This window comes from Anser cygnoides, chromosome 3, assembly GCF_040182565.1.
Source record: "Anser cygnoides isolate HZ-2024a breed goose chromosome 3, Taihu_goose_T2T_genome, whole genome shotgun sequence".
Classification (NCBI taxonomy): Eukaryota; Metazoa; Chordata; class Aves; order Anseriformes; family Anatidae; genus Anser; species Anser cygnoides.
Genome location: NC_089875.1, coordinates 102,858,664 through 102,878,392, shown reverse-complemented (window position 1 = coordinate 102,878,392; position 19,729 = coordinate 102,858,664). Strand labels below are relative to the sequence as shown.

General features: G+C 36.1%; 1 protein-coding gene across 1 annotated transcript in view; it reads right to left on the bottom strand.

Moving 5' to 3' along the window:
• TPO (thyroid peroxidase) overlaps positions 1-19,729 on the bottom strand; it is a 44,382-nt gene that overhangs the window by 9,714 nt on the left and 14,939 nt on the right. Inside the window, exons 6-11 of the mRNA XM_066994859.1 lie at positions 18,678-18,807; positions 15,839-16,045; positions 10,129-10,644; positions 3,000-3,258; positions 2,281-2,451; positions 572-809 (exon numbers count right to left, since the gene is read on the bottom strand). Coding sequence (XP_066850960.1) covers positions 572-809; positions 2,281-2,451; positions 3,000-3,258; positions 10,129-10,644; positions 15,839-16,045; positions 18,678-18,807 — 1,521 coding nt within the window. The remainder of the gene's footprint in view (positions 1-571; positions 810-2,280; positions 2,452-2,999; positions 3,259-10,128; positions 10,645-15,838; positions 16,046-18,677; positions 18,808-19,729) is intronic.

The window sequence follows — 19,729 nt, the reverse complement described above, 5'->3', positions numbered from 1 at the left end:
AAGATCCTCTCCTCTGTCTGACAAGGCTCTTCTGGGAGTACTTTGCATTCCTGAATCCCACAAGACCAACCTGGTGTTTTTATTAACCTTTCTACGAAGCCTGTATTACAGCTCTCCAAATCTCTCTTCTGAATTTGCTGTTTGCTGTGGAAAATGTTGAGGTACTTCCAGTTAAGGACCCTGAGCCTAGTGCAGCCCTCAGGAACTGGATAGCTAAGACTGTACAGTGCTACATCCATCCACACAGAATTTAATTGCCTCGGCACAATTAACTGCTGTTGGCACCTTGCATTTCCACCAGAAGTACAAAGTTGATCATTTCAGTACCATAGAAACAATCTCTAAGTCTGGATTTGAAACTGTATACAGACTAAAGAAGGAAAAACAAAAGCTCACCCAACAAATCCTAGAGGAACTAGGATAAAAATTAGGAATTGGCAGTGAATAATTTGTTTAAAGCACGTATAAGCATCATGTTGTCTTACATTCTGGGAAGTAGCCTTACATATCTGTAAGATGACCATTGGTTCTGATTAGTATACAAATGATTCCACAGCATGAATCAACTTACCGGTCACCATCCCTTAGTGCTTTCATTTGCTTTCCAATTATACATGCAAACAGGGGACCAGTTCTAGCACCTGGAAGAAAGTCTTCTACTAAACCACCAAGCCAAACATCAATATTGCTAGGATTATGGTACAATTCCATGATTTTTTCAGTGACTTTCTGATTGGTTATTATTGTATTCAGGTCAGTTTGAGTTTCCAGTTTTGGTAAGCCACAGAATTCACGCCAGTCATTATAACCTATAAATATGATTTTAAAAGGAAGATTAGACTTGACTATAAACATGATATTTTAAATTAATAAGTTTAAAAGCACTGGATTCTGACAACCTTAATCTCAATTGTGGACAGTTATGTCTAAAAATAGACCTATTATTATTGATTAAGTTGATTGGAGAAATTATGGCAGGATCTGAAACAACAAGATATGCAAATGTTACATCATTTCCATGAAGGAAAATAAGGTTCTTCACTATTTATTAAGCAATGAAAACATGATAACAAAGGGTTATTTCTGAGCTGATCTAAACAGAAGCATGCACTTTGTGTTGACATTTTCAGACCAGATTGGGATGAAGAAAGGACAAGAAGTAACCTGAACTAAGTTAGTGACTAAAATACATTACTAGGGATAGTATCCTAAGACATATGTACAATTCCCTGGGGAGAAAAAAATAAATAAAATTACACATACACACACATACACACACACACACACATATATATATATAATTCTTTTGCGTCAATAGAATTAACTTCCCCCACCTCCCAACAATACTCGTATTTTGGTCCTGGAGACCAAAACTCCATTTCTACTCTAGTGTAGCTGAGAGCTTTAAACTCCAGGCTGGAGTCAGACTTCATTTCTACTGTCCAGGGTCACATTCCTAGCTACAGGGTCGCACAGCTTTAACAGGAGAAATGGAGAGGGTTGTCATCCAGAAATATAACATCTTCAGACAATCAGTCAGTCCTACTTCTGTGGGTAGAACATCAGGCTTGGAGCATAGAAGGACAGACAGATTTGTTCCTTATTCATGCAGACAAGTGGTCTGATCAGGCAGGGAGTCAGGATTGAAAACCTACCGTAGATTTAACAGCCAATGTAATTAAATTAACTAAACTCCAGCACAGTCTTCTCTAAACTTGTACATCCATGGCCTGATAGGCTCATAGTCCTTGAGAGTTTATTTCTACCCTGGGTGCACAGAGCAAGAAATCTAATGCAAAAAGTGGGCATAAAAATGTAATGTTTCTCAAAGTGACGTGTACATCTAACTAAGCTACCTATACCACTCCTGGGGACATCTCAACACCTTTTACTCTCAGTCCAGCCAACGAGGTTGTGTCTAAATAGACCTCTCCCACAGGCAGGGTGCAGCCTGCAGACATCAAGTAGCTGCTGCAGACAAAAAGTCCCTCTCCTCTGGAGCTGGATTCAGCAAGAGCTGGTATCAGTTACCTGCACCAGGCATACCCACATCCACTCACCAATACTGGTCTTCCACATTCCATAACTGAGAGGTTATTCTAATTTCAAATGCTGGGCAATATTTTGGTTTCATCAAAGTCAAAAATATTAGCAATATTAGCAGAAGAAACGTGTATTACTTTTCTGATAAAAACTTATTATTAAACAACTTATATACCAAATACAAGCAATGATAGTTCAGCTACTGATTGGAAGTAAATTTAAGAAAAATCAGTAGACCTGGGAGTCCGTGATCACGGCCACGCTGTAAATTTAATGATGCTAAATCAAGTGAACCATTATTGGACAACACAAACAGTTTTTCTGTTAACTCTTCATTCATCAGTTGATTTTGCACCTGTAGTTTTGCTGAATGTGCAAGAAGACCCCTTAGCAAAGGATCCAAGCCTCCTTTAAACATAAAAATAATATAATGTTAGAGCATGTATATAAACCATTATAATGTTCTTAACAAATGTAAATGTATGTATGCTTCTATATATTTTTTAAACATTGGTCACGTAGCCTTTTATATTCAAACAAATGCAAAAAATCGCTTCAGGTTGACATAACAGTGGTAATCTTACGAAACGGCTCCACCTATTTCTTCAGGTATAAGAAAATTTTAAACCTGATAATACATGTATCCAAAAAAAAAAAAGTATATAAGATATCATCAATTTATTGTCAATCTACCAGACTGATTTAATCTGGAGAGTAATTTCTATTTGATTTAGTGGACTATTTACCTAAAATAATTGTTCCAGTATTAATTCTCTGGAACCTGTTCAACAGCCTAAATCAGTGATGTAATTAAATAAATGTTCCTATTCTTAACTTAAGACCAGTAACCTTAAAAAAGTTATAATATTCTGGGGGAAACAAACAAAACAACCCCATTCCCCCTGCCCCCACCCTCCACACACACACATAAAACAACAGTTTAAATAAAAACATACCTTCTTTAATGAGCCTCCAGGGACTAAAGAAAGCTTCATGCAAATGAAGATTTGGGAGTTCTGGATCATCTAAATACTGTGAATTCAATCGCCTTACTATTGGTTGGATTGTTGCATGACCAAAACGAAAAGCAGCTGTTGAAAATATGTTAGAAACTGTAGGATTTATTGTGGGATCATAACCTGTATAAAGGCCAATATACTGATTAAAAGCATCTGGACCAATGATTTTGGGAATGTAATCTCTGAAAGTAATAATCTGAAAGAAAAGAGAAAGAAACATATCATTAATGTTTTGATAGTTGAAAAGTAATTGTTTATATGTATAGAATACCTTTTTCATCACTCATCTATTCCCAAGCATTTGGCATGATGAACATGTGAGTTGGTGAATAATAATGTACTTCTTGTAGTCAGGAGACAAATGACTGAAGAGAAGCAGTGGCAGGGTTCAGTACATTAGTGAGGTTCCTTTAACCTCCTACCAAAAAAGCTAGACCAAACCCTCCTCAGCAGAGAGTACCAGTATTGCTCACTTCTAGTCCAAAGGGGGTAAATCCAGCTCTTAGGAGCTCTGCTAATATTTAAAACTTGGATTGTGATAGCATAAATTCTAATGCCCTTAAAAATAGAAAGGAAAGCATGAATTACTATAAAAACATCCATGAATGGTTGTTGATAGGAAGAGACTCTATTCTCAGACATATATATGTGACACAAATCCTCTTTATTGAATACTTTAAATACCCAAACTTTAAAATACTGATGCCAAGAATCCCTTGATAGACATTTTATACTAAACTCAAGCCAATTTATAGACTCCTAAAAAACACACTTCAAAAATGAAAATGGTGATAAACACTTTCTGACAAATGTTTTTGCAATATGATAGTATTCCAGTCACATGAAAAAAAAAATCATATAGGTAATACTGAGAAAAAAAAAAAAGTGGAAAAAGGTCTAATGTACCAAATAAAATGAAAGTGTATTATAGGCTAAAGATTACACTGCACTCAGTAAAGCATAACAGGATGAATATGAAGCATAGTGAATTCAACAAAACACATTATAGATTCAATATATTATGCAGTAAAATATACTTTGTGTAAACGTACTTTGAGCTTGGTATAGTGAATACTGAATAGCTAGCTGTCACAAAATGACCGTATGAGAAACTTGTATCTTTATTTTAAGCATGACACAGAGACAAACAAGCCCTTGCTGAATTCACACACTTTTCTCATAAGGCAGAGCTCACAACATCTTTGTTTTCAGGTATATTAAGTCAGGTCATGCAGCAAACACAATATTTGAAAGAATAAGTTAGAATTCCCTTTACAGGTCCTTTAATACAGCTTAAAATTAAAATCAAATAATTGTTGGAAATTAATACTCACATCGTCATTGGAGAAGTTAAACTTTTCCTACATTCACAAAGGTTTTGCAAAGCAACAATTCCTTCTAATTTTAGATTTAGTTAGTTTTTATGGGCAAGATAATGACACATTGTTTCATTACTACAGAGGGCAGAAATACAGGTTTTCCAAGCCTCATTCATCTTGACTTGGGGTTAAGTGTGACTTGAAAGTATGAATGAGGCACCTGTACCCATAAATTCAAAAGAATGGGTAGAAAAGGATATTTTTTGCCATCATCTTAACAGACATGCAGAGACCTTAAATAGGTCTAGATCAGCCCTGGACACAAACATCCTGATATGACTCTCATTTTTTGGCTCATTGTAAATGAAATCTGAAGCAAAGCAGCCCATAAAGGCCAGATTGCCCAAACAAAAGGGCAATTCAGATTTTTCATTTGCTCCAGAGGCAAGATCTGAATTTTATGTTTCCTTGGCAGGGAAAGAGAGATTGTTGTTTCTACACATGAAAACTAAAAGGGTAAAGGTAAAAAAGAGTCATACGCCTGCCTTGAGCTAAGAGAGACGTATATTTGATGGAAACTTACGATGGCTAAAAAAAAGCTCCATCAAGCAGAGGTGATCTTTAGACGATATAGACTAAGGTGATAAAGCAGAAAAATGATACTGACAGAAAGAATCTGGAATCTGACAGAGAACCATATCCAAAGTAGCATGTAGCATCCTTCATGTAGACTCTGAACATACTTTACCTAAATTTGTCTGCATGAAAACAAGGAGAGGCTCACTACAAGTTCTGACTGACACATAAACAAGTTTTAAAGAAGGTGTAAACAGCTCAGAAACAGCAAAATTATTTTTCTTAAAATTATTTTGCATGCACTCCCTGCTATGAAAGAATTATTTGAAAGGTTTTTTTTCTCTTTCATATTTGGCATAAATAAGCATAATACATAATTTCAATACAGTTTTTCTTCCACAATTAAGACTCTTCTGTGGAAAAGAAGGAACATTCTTGTCTAAAAATATGTCAATAAAATCAGAACCAGAAAGAGGTAGTTCTATAACAAGAAAGTACAAGCAACTACAATGAACCATGTTGCCATTTATTACTTGAGTCTATTTATGAAGAATAAGTTAACTTTGGGTGTGGTCTCAGCTCTTTGTGACATTTATGACATTAGTGGATTAGTGGTAATCCAAGTTCCTCTTAAGAGACATTTAGCACCTCATAGAATCAGCTCAGAATTCCATAGAAACCTCATAAAGAAGTTAACTTTAATCAGAAATGTCAATATTTCTACTGTCTCAAAGCAGTCATTGTTTCAAAGGTACAATTTAGTAAAAAATGATGAAAAATGAGCACTATCTTTTAAATAGAAGCCATGTGCTCTGTATTTAAATGACTTTAATAGCCTGTATGACCAGATAGTAACAGAGGTATTAACAGTATTTAAATGTTATTAATTTAGTCATGTCAGAGAAAATAAAATTCTGATTTCCTAGCAATACAATCAAACATCTGGTAATTATCCAGAGAGAATCTAAATAATAAAACTGTCAGAAGAGGCCTTGTACAGATTAATCATAGCATGAATCGTATTCACTGTGTGTAGAAAGTAACTGAATCTTGACATGCAAACACAAATGCTACTCAAAGTCAAACAGGCTTCGTGGGAAAGGCAGCATCCTTCAGAAGGCAGAACTACAACAGGGAGCTGAAACTTCCTTATGTACTCAGCAAGCATCCTGACTGGATTCGCCTCCAGGATGGGCCACCTCCAGCGAAATTCTTCCATACATTAGTTAATTGAAAATATCTTACAAAATTTCATATTATTTTTGAGATTTTGTTGTTGTTGTTGTTCATGTTAAAAGCTATCTCAAATTAGGTGCAAAAAATATAGAAATTCATAATACTTCCTCGTTAGGTTCAGCAGACTTTCCTTTCTTAACCCACTCCAACATTTTCCAGAAAGCTGTGAATTTGTCATAAAGGATGGAAAAGGAAGATCAAAAGAAGATTGCAGAAGAAAATATATGAATGACTGTAAGAATAAGTAAGGTTAAAAGGGCAACTAATCTTTGCCATTGGCCAGAGGTAACTGCAAAGAATAATAGTATCTCATTGAGGCAGTGAAATGCCAATTAAATGAAGCTCATGTGCTTTGGAAATATTTCAGAAATAATAGAGAACAGGAAAATCTATTGATGGTGTTTAATCTCTTAAAGTACTACGTACAGTTGTTTGAAATTCTCATAGTAAATATTAAAGGATTTACAGCCGATGTTGAAGCCCTAAACACTTTAAAAAATGTTGATTGTATGAGAGTTCAAGTCTTAATAAATAATGAACACATTATAATAGCTCAGTCAATAGTCTGAACTATACTTTTATAGACATGAGTTATGTCAGAGTGAAACACATTCTTTTATAATATATATTATTTATCTATTTTTCATCTATCATTTCATAGTTAAAGCTTAAGTTTAAGCTCTGAGAGGAGTTATTTAATGATCCAATTTCACAAACAAGTTTCATCCATGTTAGCCATGGTGAACCCTATAATTTTACTTCAGTTAAAGTATGTCAGCTGTTTAAGAGACCCATTTTCAGCCCACACATAAGTATAAGGCAGAGAAGGATGCAAGATACTTTGAGAACACAGGAAGGTATACAAGGAAGAGAAAAAAACCCACACACTGAAAACTAAATGCAGTTTTCAGCTACAGGTGGGATCAACTGCCAGTAACACCATTATTTCAGAGATCCTTCTCTGAAATCATGAAAAATTAAAGAGAATTTGAATCAGACTGATCTGTGAAACTCTCGCATCACTCTTTGACTAGTGCCACTTCATTCGGCATTCACAATCAGAATGAAACCAGCACACATGCATGCAGTTTCAACTCGCAAACCAGATATATAAGAAACAGTAATGTTAAGATTCTAGCAGTTCCACAACTGAATGGTTTTCCTGTTTTGTCTACACTTTTTGTTTAAAGGAAAAACAAATTTAAACTATTTTCCCTCTAATAGCTTTAAAGGGGTTCTTCCAACGTTAACCATTTTGTGATTTTGTGTTCTAGTTCTGCTCATTCTGTTTTCTCAGGTCAAAATAAGAATAACTGAAACAAGAAGTTTCATTTTGTTAAGCAGATGACAATAAAAAATGGTGTTTTTGGTTTTGTTTTTTTTTTCACAAAACACTGTATAAATCGAGGTGTATATTTTTTACTACAGCATATTGCAGTGTTTATAGTTTAGAGTTAAGCGTGTGTCTCTCACATAAAATACAAGAAGAGAATTAACCACTGTTATGGCTTATTTAAACTACTACTTACCAATGAAACATGCCAACAATGCGAACAAAAATCTGTTTTGTCCAAGACAATAATAGGCAAATGTTATGTTTGGTAACTTTGTCAGGTTCCTACTATTAAATGCTTGCCACTAGAGCTATTTATGCTGTCAGAAAGCATCAAGGAGGAAAAGCATGGTCTAGAGACATCTACTTTTTTCATTTCCTTATTCTAGAAAGAAAGGAAGGCTTTTTGTCCAATTCCCTATAATTACATAGCAGCAGGCAAAAATTATGTTTGAAATTATTCATTCCAAAAAGAGAGAATTTGAGAAATGTGTAGCAACTGAAATAAAATTTTAGAGTGGAGATCTCAAGGTAAGTTCAGCTAGAGCTGTTATTACTGTGCTGGTTAGCATACCACATTAACAGAGATATTCCAATTATCTCTCTTAAATGAATTTCTCTGAACCAGCCAGATATAACTGAAACACAATTCTAATGAGCCATAAGCAAATCTCATTAGACTGTGATACTGGTAGAGATAATGAGTAGCCCAGATTTATGCAGCATATTGCCTTGCACAAAGTATTTTCTTTCAGGCCATAATGCTACTGGACATAGATCAGAAGTACTTGAACACATAGAAGTCTGCTTTTGGATTTTCACTTTTCTTCTAACAAATACTAACAACCATTTTGACTTGTCAATGCAATTATTTTAAGCAAAGAGCACATTTACAGCAAAGGAGCTGACATAGTGAATGTAAATAAAATATATAAAAAATGAATGCCAATTTTTTCAAAAGGACTGACTAAACTAAATTAATGTTATTTTTCTGAAATTATCTGTCTTTAAGTGCAAATAACAACACGCCAGAGAAGGAAGGTGGTTTCTTACAGGAAGTATTATGCACATACTTTTAACTAAAACTACTGGCAGAAGAAAGGATGTGTTTTATTGTAATAGTGAAATTTTCCTACCCCTCTCCCAATTTAACTTCATAACAGTCATGTTTTGACACCAAATAATCTGTTTCTAACAATCAGAAAGCATATGAAAATCATCTAATTTTCAATTTATTCTGGTCCTGATATAACATTAATGGTGAATCTCCATAAAGACAAAAGCCTTGGTGAGGATCAGAGGAGCAATGCCAGGTGGAGTAACCTGAGTACCCAAACTATCAAAAAGGGATTGGCTGTTCTCTGAGGCAACCAGAGAGAGTGCCCATACCCCAAACCTGAGGATGAACCCACCAAGATGAGGCAGTGAAAGAAACTGTCACCTGAATGTTGGGCAAGCTAAGTGGGTGATGGCCAAGAGGAGGTAGGACACATTGTGGGATGCAGGGAGAAGAGGATTTGAGGACTGTGTAAAACTTGGTATGCAATATTTAAATCATTGCATTGTTGGAATGTGTAAAACGCTGCGGTGAAACACGTGATTGTTGGAATGTGTGAAACACTGGGGTATTCAGGGTTGGGAATAAAGGTGGTGAAAAGGAGAGATTGGCGTGGACTTTGTAAGTAAAAGAGGTTGTCTGAGCATGAAGCGTTGACTGATCAGTTTGCTTGTCTGACTGAAATGTGCTTGATCACTGCAGTTTATGCTATATTCTGCAGGAGCAGAATCTGTCCACACTGAGCATATGAATTGTAACTGTGAGGAAAATAAAAGTTAAAGCCTGAATAGCTATTTTAGCTATTTTTAGCTATTTCAGGAAGAAAAATGAAAAATGAAAAAAAAAAAAGAAAGAAAGAAAAGAAAATACTGAGCAGGAACAGATTTTCCAATTCACAGGTGTAATATAAATATTGTTACAGTCTCTTATGTACTTTTGGCATATTAATTTCTCCCATCTCCTATAGAAATATATCTTATAGAGATCTAGATTAGACCTTAAAGTTTATATATTAATACAGCATTAAGGAATTCACAAGCATTTTTACACAGGGAAGTTACTTATTTATATAATTATTATAAGAAAATAAACATTTGGGGCACTATAAAAATGCAGAAACATAGCTTTTTAATTGCTTCCTTTACCAACCAAAAAAACAAAACCAAATCATCCAACCAAACAAACAAGAACAAAAAAACACACCACAACTGCAAAGAAATGCATCCGAAAATGCTTAGACTTCAACAGACAAAATAGACATGGGAGAAATCTGCAGAAAGATGAAGCAGAGTAGAAATTGCCATTAAAATCAGAACACTGAGATCTGGGGTCTGAACAAACCAAGGAGGAAGACATCACATTCAGGAAGGTGAAGAACAGAGCGAACTTTAAACGTGCCAGAGTGGAAGCACAGAAAAAGTTGGCACAGAAAAGCTAGTATGATCTCCAAAACCACTCAGAAACCTATTTGAAGTTCTGTGATTGGTTCTGCTCTACACTGCAACCAACACTGCAATGTGTTGATAAAGCAACTAAATATCCCACCTGATGGAGAGCTCCGACAATTTTCCGTGCTTCTTGGTAGACCGTCTCAGCGCTCCAGTGGCTGTTGATGGCTTTGAGGGCCCGGGCCAGGCGGTTGTGCTCTCTTAGCCACAGTGTGTGCATGGCTGCCAGCAACGTCACCTCACTTGATCGGCTGTCCCCAGCCATAAAGCATTCAACCCTTTCACCTTCACTTGCATTTGAGTCCTGTGCACAAGGTGATGGGATCCGGTCTGTAAAGGGTAGGTATTCCCGGCTGTTGTCATAATATTTACTGTTTACTCTAAGAAGACCTTCTTCACTTGTTAAATTCCTCAGCTTGTTTTCAACAGCGGGGGTGCTGCCATAGACGGTAGAAGCATCAAGGAAAGATGTTAAACCATTTATTTGTTGTCTTGGAATTAGGGCTGATAGATTTCCAAAGAGAATACTGTGATCACCAGTGCCACATGCAGGAGATGAGCGGTAGAAGGGCAGGCAATCCATCCCTGTGGATAATGTGTCATTGCTAGTTACCTGTGTAACAAAAACATATTTCCTGAGCTAAAGGCAACATAGCTGTGGATGTTTAATTAAGGTTTGTGTAAATATTTCCATCTCATCTCCATTTTCAGTTGTCCTCCAGATCTCATCTACTGGCGTGACATTCTCTAAACTCACAGAGATCATTTTCTTTCCTCTCAGATTGAAGTGAAAATATAATTCAATGATTTTTAAGCCGACTGAAAAAAAAATAATAAAAAAAAATAAAAACCTTAATCATAAGATCAGGTTACTAATGTAACCCTTTTTGAATAGATCTATGCCTGAATGTCTTCACAAATAAAATTCCTCACAAAATGTATCACAGTGGAGATGTGAACATCTGGTCAAATTATTTTGTACTGAATACCAAATGAAACTGCAGGTTTACATGTGTACATAAAAATGTAATGAAGAGTGTCAGTCTGCAGCAGCATGCTGTAAGAGCATTGTTTCTATACTATTTTAATCCTGTTTCCTAACTAAAAAAGTCATATATAATTATTCACTCTGCTGGCCCTCCATAAAGATTCCCCCACATTATTTTACAGGGACAGCTGTCTTGCAAGTGTTACATTCTGACTATCCTTATAAAAAGCAAAGACTGCTTTTTATAGTCCTCCCCAAGTGAAACTCTTCCCAGCCCTTTGACCCACAGACAACCAAGAAACTGAGGTCAAAAGGTAATCCAGCATTTGTCTGCTAGTCAGCAGAGGAAATACGAGAAAGGTTTTATGTGCGTAGTAGGATATCTAAGAGAAAAGCTCAGGCTAGCAATTCTATTTCAAGTAACACAATAGCAAAAATCATCAGGTTTCAAAATGACTGAAATCTATCTTCATTATCTAATGCATATTTAGCTTTATGAACTTTGTTTTTCAGAAGAGAGCATTATTTCCAAATTTTAACAACGGTTCATTGTGCACCAACACAATGAGACATAGCTGTTTCCACTTTGTGAGTCAGTTCCATGAGTTTCAAAAAAAAAAATAAAAAAATTAATATCAATTAAAATTATTAAAAAATGAAGGAGTCTGAATTTCAGGGAGTATAAAACTAGCGTTTTCTTATCAACAGGCCAATATGAAATAGGTACAGATAACACTTACAATAGATGCTTAAATATCTCAAAACAAATAAGTCTTTTGACGAATAGAAAATGTTTTGTGCAGACACCTGAGCTAATATTTTTTCTTTCTATTTTGCTTGCTGTTCATTTTTGAAAAAACTCTTTGGCACATGACAGTGAATACTGCAAAAGCTATATAAAATGATATAATTTATTCTTTTTACTTTTAACAGTGAAGGGACCAGTTCTGAACCAGAAGTTCAGAACAGTCCCTTAACTGGGATAAAAGTAACAGGGCAACTTTCGAATGGAATTAATGAGCTTCATTTAACAACTTTATTACCTCACTTATTATACCAAGTAATATTTTCTTATTACTGAGAACTTGTGCCAGTAGGGATTGATATCAACAAAACATTTAAGTTAAGAAAGGGTTTCATTTGTTTTTCAAGTTTTGTTTGGTAAAGAACTTCTATGAATATTTTTTCACTAGTTAGGTTTTAACAAATTAAAGTAGGCTATTTCTGAAGGAAATACATAATTTCTTTTTCTTTTTTTCACTGATGGCTGAAATCGGTAATTTTACTGCCTTGGGTTTTCCACTTAGTATTTTTCGCTATGATTAAATCCCTTGCTATTTTTTTTTCTCTTCAGCTGATAATATAAACAAGAAGCTCATCTCACACTACAAATGCATGAACTTGGCAGCTGCAATGTTGTATGTGTCTGAGTGCCTCCTTCTTCTATTTATCAGGGAAGCCTGGAAGAATTCAGGTATCACTGGGAAAAATGTATGAGCCGCCTTTAAGTTGTTAAGCAGTGAGGTTCACAACAAAACATATCAACAGTGAATGAAGTTCATACTGATTAATCTTTGGTTAACTGCCTGTGCAATTTCAATTCAAATTGTTCTGTGCCCCAGTGGAGAAAAGCAGCAGTAATGAACATTAAGGGACTGGCAGAACTGCGTAATGTAGTCCTTTCCCCTTTCATGGGGTAAGCAATGTGCAGCTAGCAGCTGAATGTGCAAATGAGAGATTCCTTATGTTATTATTCAAATGACATCAAAAATAATCTGAGAAAAATAAAAACCTTCTGCTGAAATGGGTATGGAATTACATTTTTCTCCAAAACTGATACAGAATATTCACATAGATTTTTTTTTCTTTGTCTGTATAGTTCTAGAGTGGAAAATATCAGAAAAAAAAAATCCCTCTCTGGCCCCAATAGTTTTCCTGGTACAGCTACATGTTGATTTAAACTGATTAATTGCTAACTGTTTTGCACATTCAAATCTGCTTGCAGTGAATTTTTTGATGTGTAGGAATCGCTAACTGTTTCAGGGTACCATGATGTCTAAACCATTATTGCATTTAAAGAAAAACTTTTTTTACTATTTTTTCTTTTTCCTGTGGCAAATGGCCTCCTTGTAATAGGACTTTTGCAGTACTCAAAGAAAAACAAAAACAAAAAAACCTAGCTTATGGTTTATGAAAGTATGCCAGCAAGGAAGACATAAACGTGTATTTTGGGACATGAAGCTTAGAGAAGAGTTAGGGGCCCCATCTGACAGGGAGTTGTTACCTCTGAAATACAGGAAAAAGGCAGGTGCTCACTTTGCTGGCTGTTTAGTGCACAGAATGATCCTTTTGTAGCTGAGACAGGAACCTGTCGTATTACACATCACCTTTTGCAAATCACCTCACTTTTCTTTGTTTCTTTTTCTTTTCCACCTCTTCTGTAGTTGAACTAACTGAATGAAAGCATTTCAGGATTGTATATGACTATGTGTATGCGCTGTGCCTATCTTAATGTCAGCAATGTAATTAATACTGAATAAAGACAGTAAGTCTTTCTAATGCCTCATGATTATCTCAGCCTTAATCTGAAATAATCATCTCTGGAATGACAGGTTATCTCAGCATCCCAGTTCCATGTGTCAGGCTGCTGAAAAACACATAAAAACTTTTTTTTTCTTTTTTTTTTTTTTTCATTTTCTTCATACTATGGGATTCCAAAGAGATACCAAAAATAGATGTTCAGGCTCTACCAAAAGCTATAGCCTTGGTGTGAGAATTACTGCGTGACTCTCTATAGCTTTTACTCTGAAAATGGCCAGAACAGAAAAGTGCAATATTTCCTGCTACCTACACATCCTTAATATTAATGTTCTACCGCAACATCCAAACTGTCATTAAATTGCATTGACTCAAAACATTTTCTAGACAGCTTCCTAACACGCACAGCCAGGAGCTGCTTTCCCCTGGTGAAACACCCAGAGAGGCCCTATGGCTCAGGGTGCCCAGAGAAGCATTTTTGTCCTCTCCTTACAGATGAATTTTCCCTTGGCTGCCACTTTCTAGGAACACAGCGAGAGTGCAAATGGCAGCTTTTCTGTTTGCATTGCTGGACTATGTGCTATCAGTTTTACTGACTTTGGAAACCAGATGCAGTTTCTTCATATATAAAATGACTGTATGAAAGCATTAAATGTATGAAAGGGAAGACATATATGAAAATATTAAATGTATGAAAGGGATGCCCCATCCCTGGAAGTGTTCAAGGCCAGGCTGGATGGGGATTTGAGTGACCTGGTCTAGCGGGAGGTGTCTCTGCCCATGGTGGGGGGTGTTGGAATTAGTTGATCTTTAAGGTCCCTTCCAACCCAAACCATTCTATGATTCTATGAAAATAACCATGGCTGTTTTCCAAATATTTATCAGATGGATTTTAGCTTTACTGAAGATTTCAGGAGAAAATCAGTTCTAGGGGGATATAGTTCTAGTTATATTATTAGCATTTTGTTTCTATGTTCACAAAGTAGTTCTCTGGTCACATTAATGAACTACCAAAAACCATACATTGGATACTTCAGATGTGTCCCGAGAATGTGATTCTTTAAGATCTCTGTGTTCTTTCTGAACTCTCTCAAGCTATGACTGCCAACGTTCAAAAATCCAAATCTGCTGGATAAGAAAGAAAACATTTACCTGTCTGTGGTAAAATTCCAGGCAGTCATTTCACTTAGCCTTCCTGAATTTTAGATTATCTTGCTGAGTGGAAGATGAGCCACATTTCAACACAGGAACTGATTCAGTTCCCATTACAGCAAGCAGAATATTTTCCTTTATGTATAATGGAAGTGGAATGATACACTTAAGGGAAAAGGAAACTATGTTATACTTATCAGTTAGTTATCAATTTGTTAGGGAAAAAGAGTTTTCTGTTCTGATGGAACTCATACCCTACACAAACTTCAGTGCATAGACAAGCTGGTCAGTAATTGAACTTCAGCCCTAAGGAAAGTAATTTAGGTTGCTCTGGACAGAAACTGGGGCATCAGTCCAAGGGCTGTGATAGGCATGGGGATCTCCTGCAGCATGAGGAGATGGACAGTGTGCTCTCTGAGAAACAAACAAACAAAAAAGTGATTTGACTTTGCTACTTGATTTTTTGAGTGACAGAATGGCTATATTTTCAAATTAATCAGACAAGAACATAGGCTTCTGTATTTATACCAATTTATGTTTCTTCTAATCCTCTAACAAGCTTTGAATTGTATTTTCCATCTACCCAAAGCGAAGATGTGATGTATGTAAGTTTCAGCAAATCCCTGAAGATCATTTTATACATACATTGAAAAGGTAGCTCTCTTCAAAAGTTTGCTTTAGCTGCTGGAAATATCTTTGCTTTTAGTGAGTAAAGGTAAGTTCCTTTCACTTTATCTGGCTGGCAATTTAAAAACAGAATTATTTATGACTACTTCCCTATTTTCCTCAGTGGAATGTGAAACCTTGAAGCATGAGAAAAATAACACTGGGGGGAGACTAATAAGGTTTCTTTGCAACATAAACTTGAGAGGTAGAAAACTATGATATTTGTACTAAATACTGTAGCTATAGTTTGTTATTTCTGTAAAACAATTTAAACATTTACCTGATTCATTTAATAATTACACCGGGTTTCAATATTTCTATCACCATCTGCTGTATTATTTATTGATGATCTATCAAATTCCCCTGCAATTACTTTAGTGTATGCATATCTCCAATGTATTTTACATTACTCACCTGTTTAGAGTCTGGAATTTTTCTTCAAGAAATTCATTCAAAATCTTACCTTTATTGGAAAACATGGATTTTGTTTTTCACATGTCATCTGGCACTCCATTCCAGTTAGAAAGGCGGTTCTACTCGTGCTCTGTGGTGTGAATGCAATGTCATGGTCTATGTACTGTCCCCACACCATAATGATATCAGAATATAAGTTGTCTTCAGTAACAGCCTCATTAGATGCATGAATAATTTTTCTTGTCACTTCACGAACCTGTGAAAAGAACTAATTTATCTTGAGTGCTACGTAGTATTTATTTACTTCTTACGAAATGATAAAACACTATAAAGCTGGAGGAGCAGTGATAAAAGTTATCCTCCCCATCCCACCCCCACCAGAAACCCCTGGAGTACTTTTAATGGCTTGCTTAAAGGAAAGAAAAAAAAAAAAAAAAAGGAAGAGATAACAAAAACAACAAAATCCAACATCTGACAGGCTGTTAGTTTTGTTCAGGAGCTGAAATAACTCTGCCACAAGCAGATTCAAGATGTTTCAGCTGAGTTTTTCTATATATTGCCAAATGAGCAGTGGCAGTGTATTTTTGATCTGTTCCTTTCCAGGTAATTTTGAAAACTGCATGTTTCTTTTAGACAGCCTAAAAGTTTTCTTTCTATTTATTCTGTTTTCTTTTCCTTTAACAAATGGACTTTGCTGGGCAATCTCAGATCAGTGTGGATACATAGGGGCACTGGGCTGCTCCATGAGTAAATGGAGCAGCTTATACAGCCCGGGAGACAGGCATGGTTGCAAAAAGCTCTGCTTCATTTTTCCAGGCAGGGAGAAGCCACAATATATTTCTGAGGCACTTCTGTGAAAACTGCATAGAGATATAGCTTCTTTGAGTGGGAACATGGAGACATCTACATCACACATTCAGCCTACACTGATCATCAGTTGAAGCCATTGGAACAAAATCAGCAGTTTGTGATGATTAGGATATTATTATTCACAGATTCCTCCCTCATGCTGCAAAATGTTCCATCACTTAGGAGAAAAGCCCCAAGAAAGGGCAGTACATAGAGAGTCACAGAGTCTGTAATAAATATGAGGCCTATATAACGAATGCATAAGACAGGTTAAATATAACTGGTGAGGACAAGAACATGGGACTTCTTAGGAACATCAGGATTTATATTGAAACTGCCAAGGTCAGAGATACATGGCATTCATCAGAAGTACAAGTTCTTATGTCATTATTTGAATAGCTTTGGTGGTCACAAAACACAAACTTTTTTTCCTACTGTAAGATTTTCTTACCACATTTTACTTGCTCAGCTATGCTATGTTTGAATGTCACTTTATAATGACCCTTACACTTATCTATTAGCTTCGTATTATTTTCTTGTTGATTTTTAAAGAATATATGTAGATAGTCAAAAGTACACAAAGATGAAATTATGCAAATGAGAAAAAAACATCTATGTCATTATTTCTATCCTATCTTCAAATCAAAGCAGAGAAGCTTGCTGGTGGTCAGATATGATCAGATTTTGTGCAATCATGTACGTTTTGGTTTAGTGTGTTTGACTTCACAAGAATGTACTCTAATGAATCTAAATATAGGCAGCTTGTACAATCTACTGGAAATTTACTTGTGCAAACGTCAGATTTTCATCTTCAAGCACTAAATTATGCAGCTTAGAGACAATGTTATTTAATTAATAAAATGAGTTGCAGGTGACATTAACACTAAATTCTCTTTCTTATCCTTATTAAACATATAGTGGTTAAAATAACAAGAATTTGAGTGCATTAAAAGTCATGTTTCAAAGCAATGATGACAAACCAGAAATAGTAAATCCAGCTCAAATCATTGCAGACTGCACTGGGGAATTTTTCATCCAGTCCTCTATGCAAGTATTTTTTTGTTCAAATTTCCCTCTACATCAACTCTGCTATTTTATAAGTATATAGGCTGCTAAAATTCCTAAATATTGCAATGTCTTCTTAAGTCAGTAACTTGGGGTTTCTAAAAAACTGAAATTCTGATTTGATAGTAATACTTTAGGACCCGGGGGAATGGAGTCAAGCGGCACCAAGCCTGTAGGAGTTTAAGAAGTGTTTGGACTATGCTAATAGTCATATGGTCTGAATTTTTGGGTAGACGTGTGGTATCAGGAGCTGGACACGATAATCCTCATGGGTTCCTTCCAACTCAGGATGTTCTATGATTCTATGATTCTTTCCAGCTAAGGTATGCTAACCTAGGAGGCAATGGTGGTATACATTCATACACACATAATGTATGTTGCAGATATTGTATGTGCTTTATATTTATTTAGCTAACACCCACCCTTGTCTTCCCCCTGGTCTTCCTTCCCTGAATAAAGAGAATTACTGGGAAAAAAAAAAAAAAAGCAGTCTAGATTGGAAGGAAATTCTGGAGACTGCATGATGCAACCTTCTGTTGCAAGAAGGGACTAAGTTACTCAGAGTCCCATCAAGCCATGTCTTGGGCATTTCACATGAGGAATATTCCAGCAGTAGTCTAGGCAACCTATTGAGACATTTAATCATGATCAGATTTTTTTTTTTTTTCTTGTATCAAGACAAAATATGGAGCAACTTGTAACTGTTGTCTCTTGCCCTGTCAATGTGTATCCTTGTGGAGATGGTACCTTCAGCCTCTTCAACACAGGGAGTTTGTGACTAGGTCCATCCTGGGCCTCCTTTTCTCTAGACTGAGAAATCCCTACCCTGGGTCTAAAAGCTGCCTTACGACTGGTGCAAGCCCTGCCTGTTCTCCACTATGCACCAGATTTTTTTGCTGTTACTGATGAAAATGGACATCTTTGGTGGTAGGTATAGCCAGTATTTCACATAATCTAATGGTGCACTTTCTAACCAGGGGTAGCTGGACTCCATTGTATCGGACTTCGGGATCCCATCCTCGAGGTTGGCTGAGTCCATCTTCATAGGCTGGTGGAAGCCATCTAGCCAAGGCCGTGTTGGATGCTCCCCATCTAGGATGTTCCCTGGGAAAATAAAAAAGAAGAAGAAAAAACAAACAAACAACCAAACAAAAAACAACCAAACAAACAACCAAACAAATGAAAAGAACCTTCATCTCTGTATAATAATTAATATAAAATAATTATCAACACAGGCCAACATTTCCTTGTAGTAAGATGTTTGTATAATGGTCTTTGGAAAGGCATCAACTAATGGTTTTGTGTATACCAACAACAATTTAACTGAAAAGGAAAACAAAGAAAAATTAAATCTAATTAAATACTTCTGTCTGACATGTTTCTAATTGATGTTGACTACCTTTTGATATCTTTGAAATACTTGCCTCTGCTGTGATCTCCTGATAATGAAATCACATTCCCTATGGGGTCAGATATACTCTTAAGAGCTTTTCCTGGCATTTTTTAAAAGATGCTTGTTTAGACCAATAATGAAGAAATCCAGATTTAGAATATAAAGAAACCCTACAGTAAAGGTGAAAGTTTAAAAGAAAAATGGATACTAGTCATACAGAGGTAACCATTTTACAAAATCTAAGGAGAAAGGTTGCAGGAAAGGGAAAAGATGGCTTAAGTTGCTGAATTCAATGGCAGTGCTCCCTCTGGTTGCACCTGTACTAGTAGCTTGGCTACAGCTTTGGGAAGGCCTACACAGAAGCTCATGCATTGATATGTTAACACTAACCATACTGTGTTTTTGGCTCACATCAACTAGCATTTCTGCAAACGGCACCTGGCTTGGTGCACCTTGGGATTAGTGCAGGTTGCCATCCTGCAGCCAGCCTGTTTGGAAGAGGGTAGGGATGTAAAAGGGTTTAGAGAAGATTCTAAGAGTAAAAGAGTACATATAGACAGCAGTTGGGTCATCTCTGGTTTGGGGGCCAGGAAATTATTGCTGGTCCTTTTTATTTAAGAGTTTAGTCAGTGA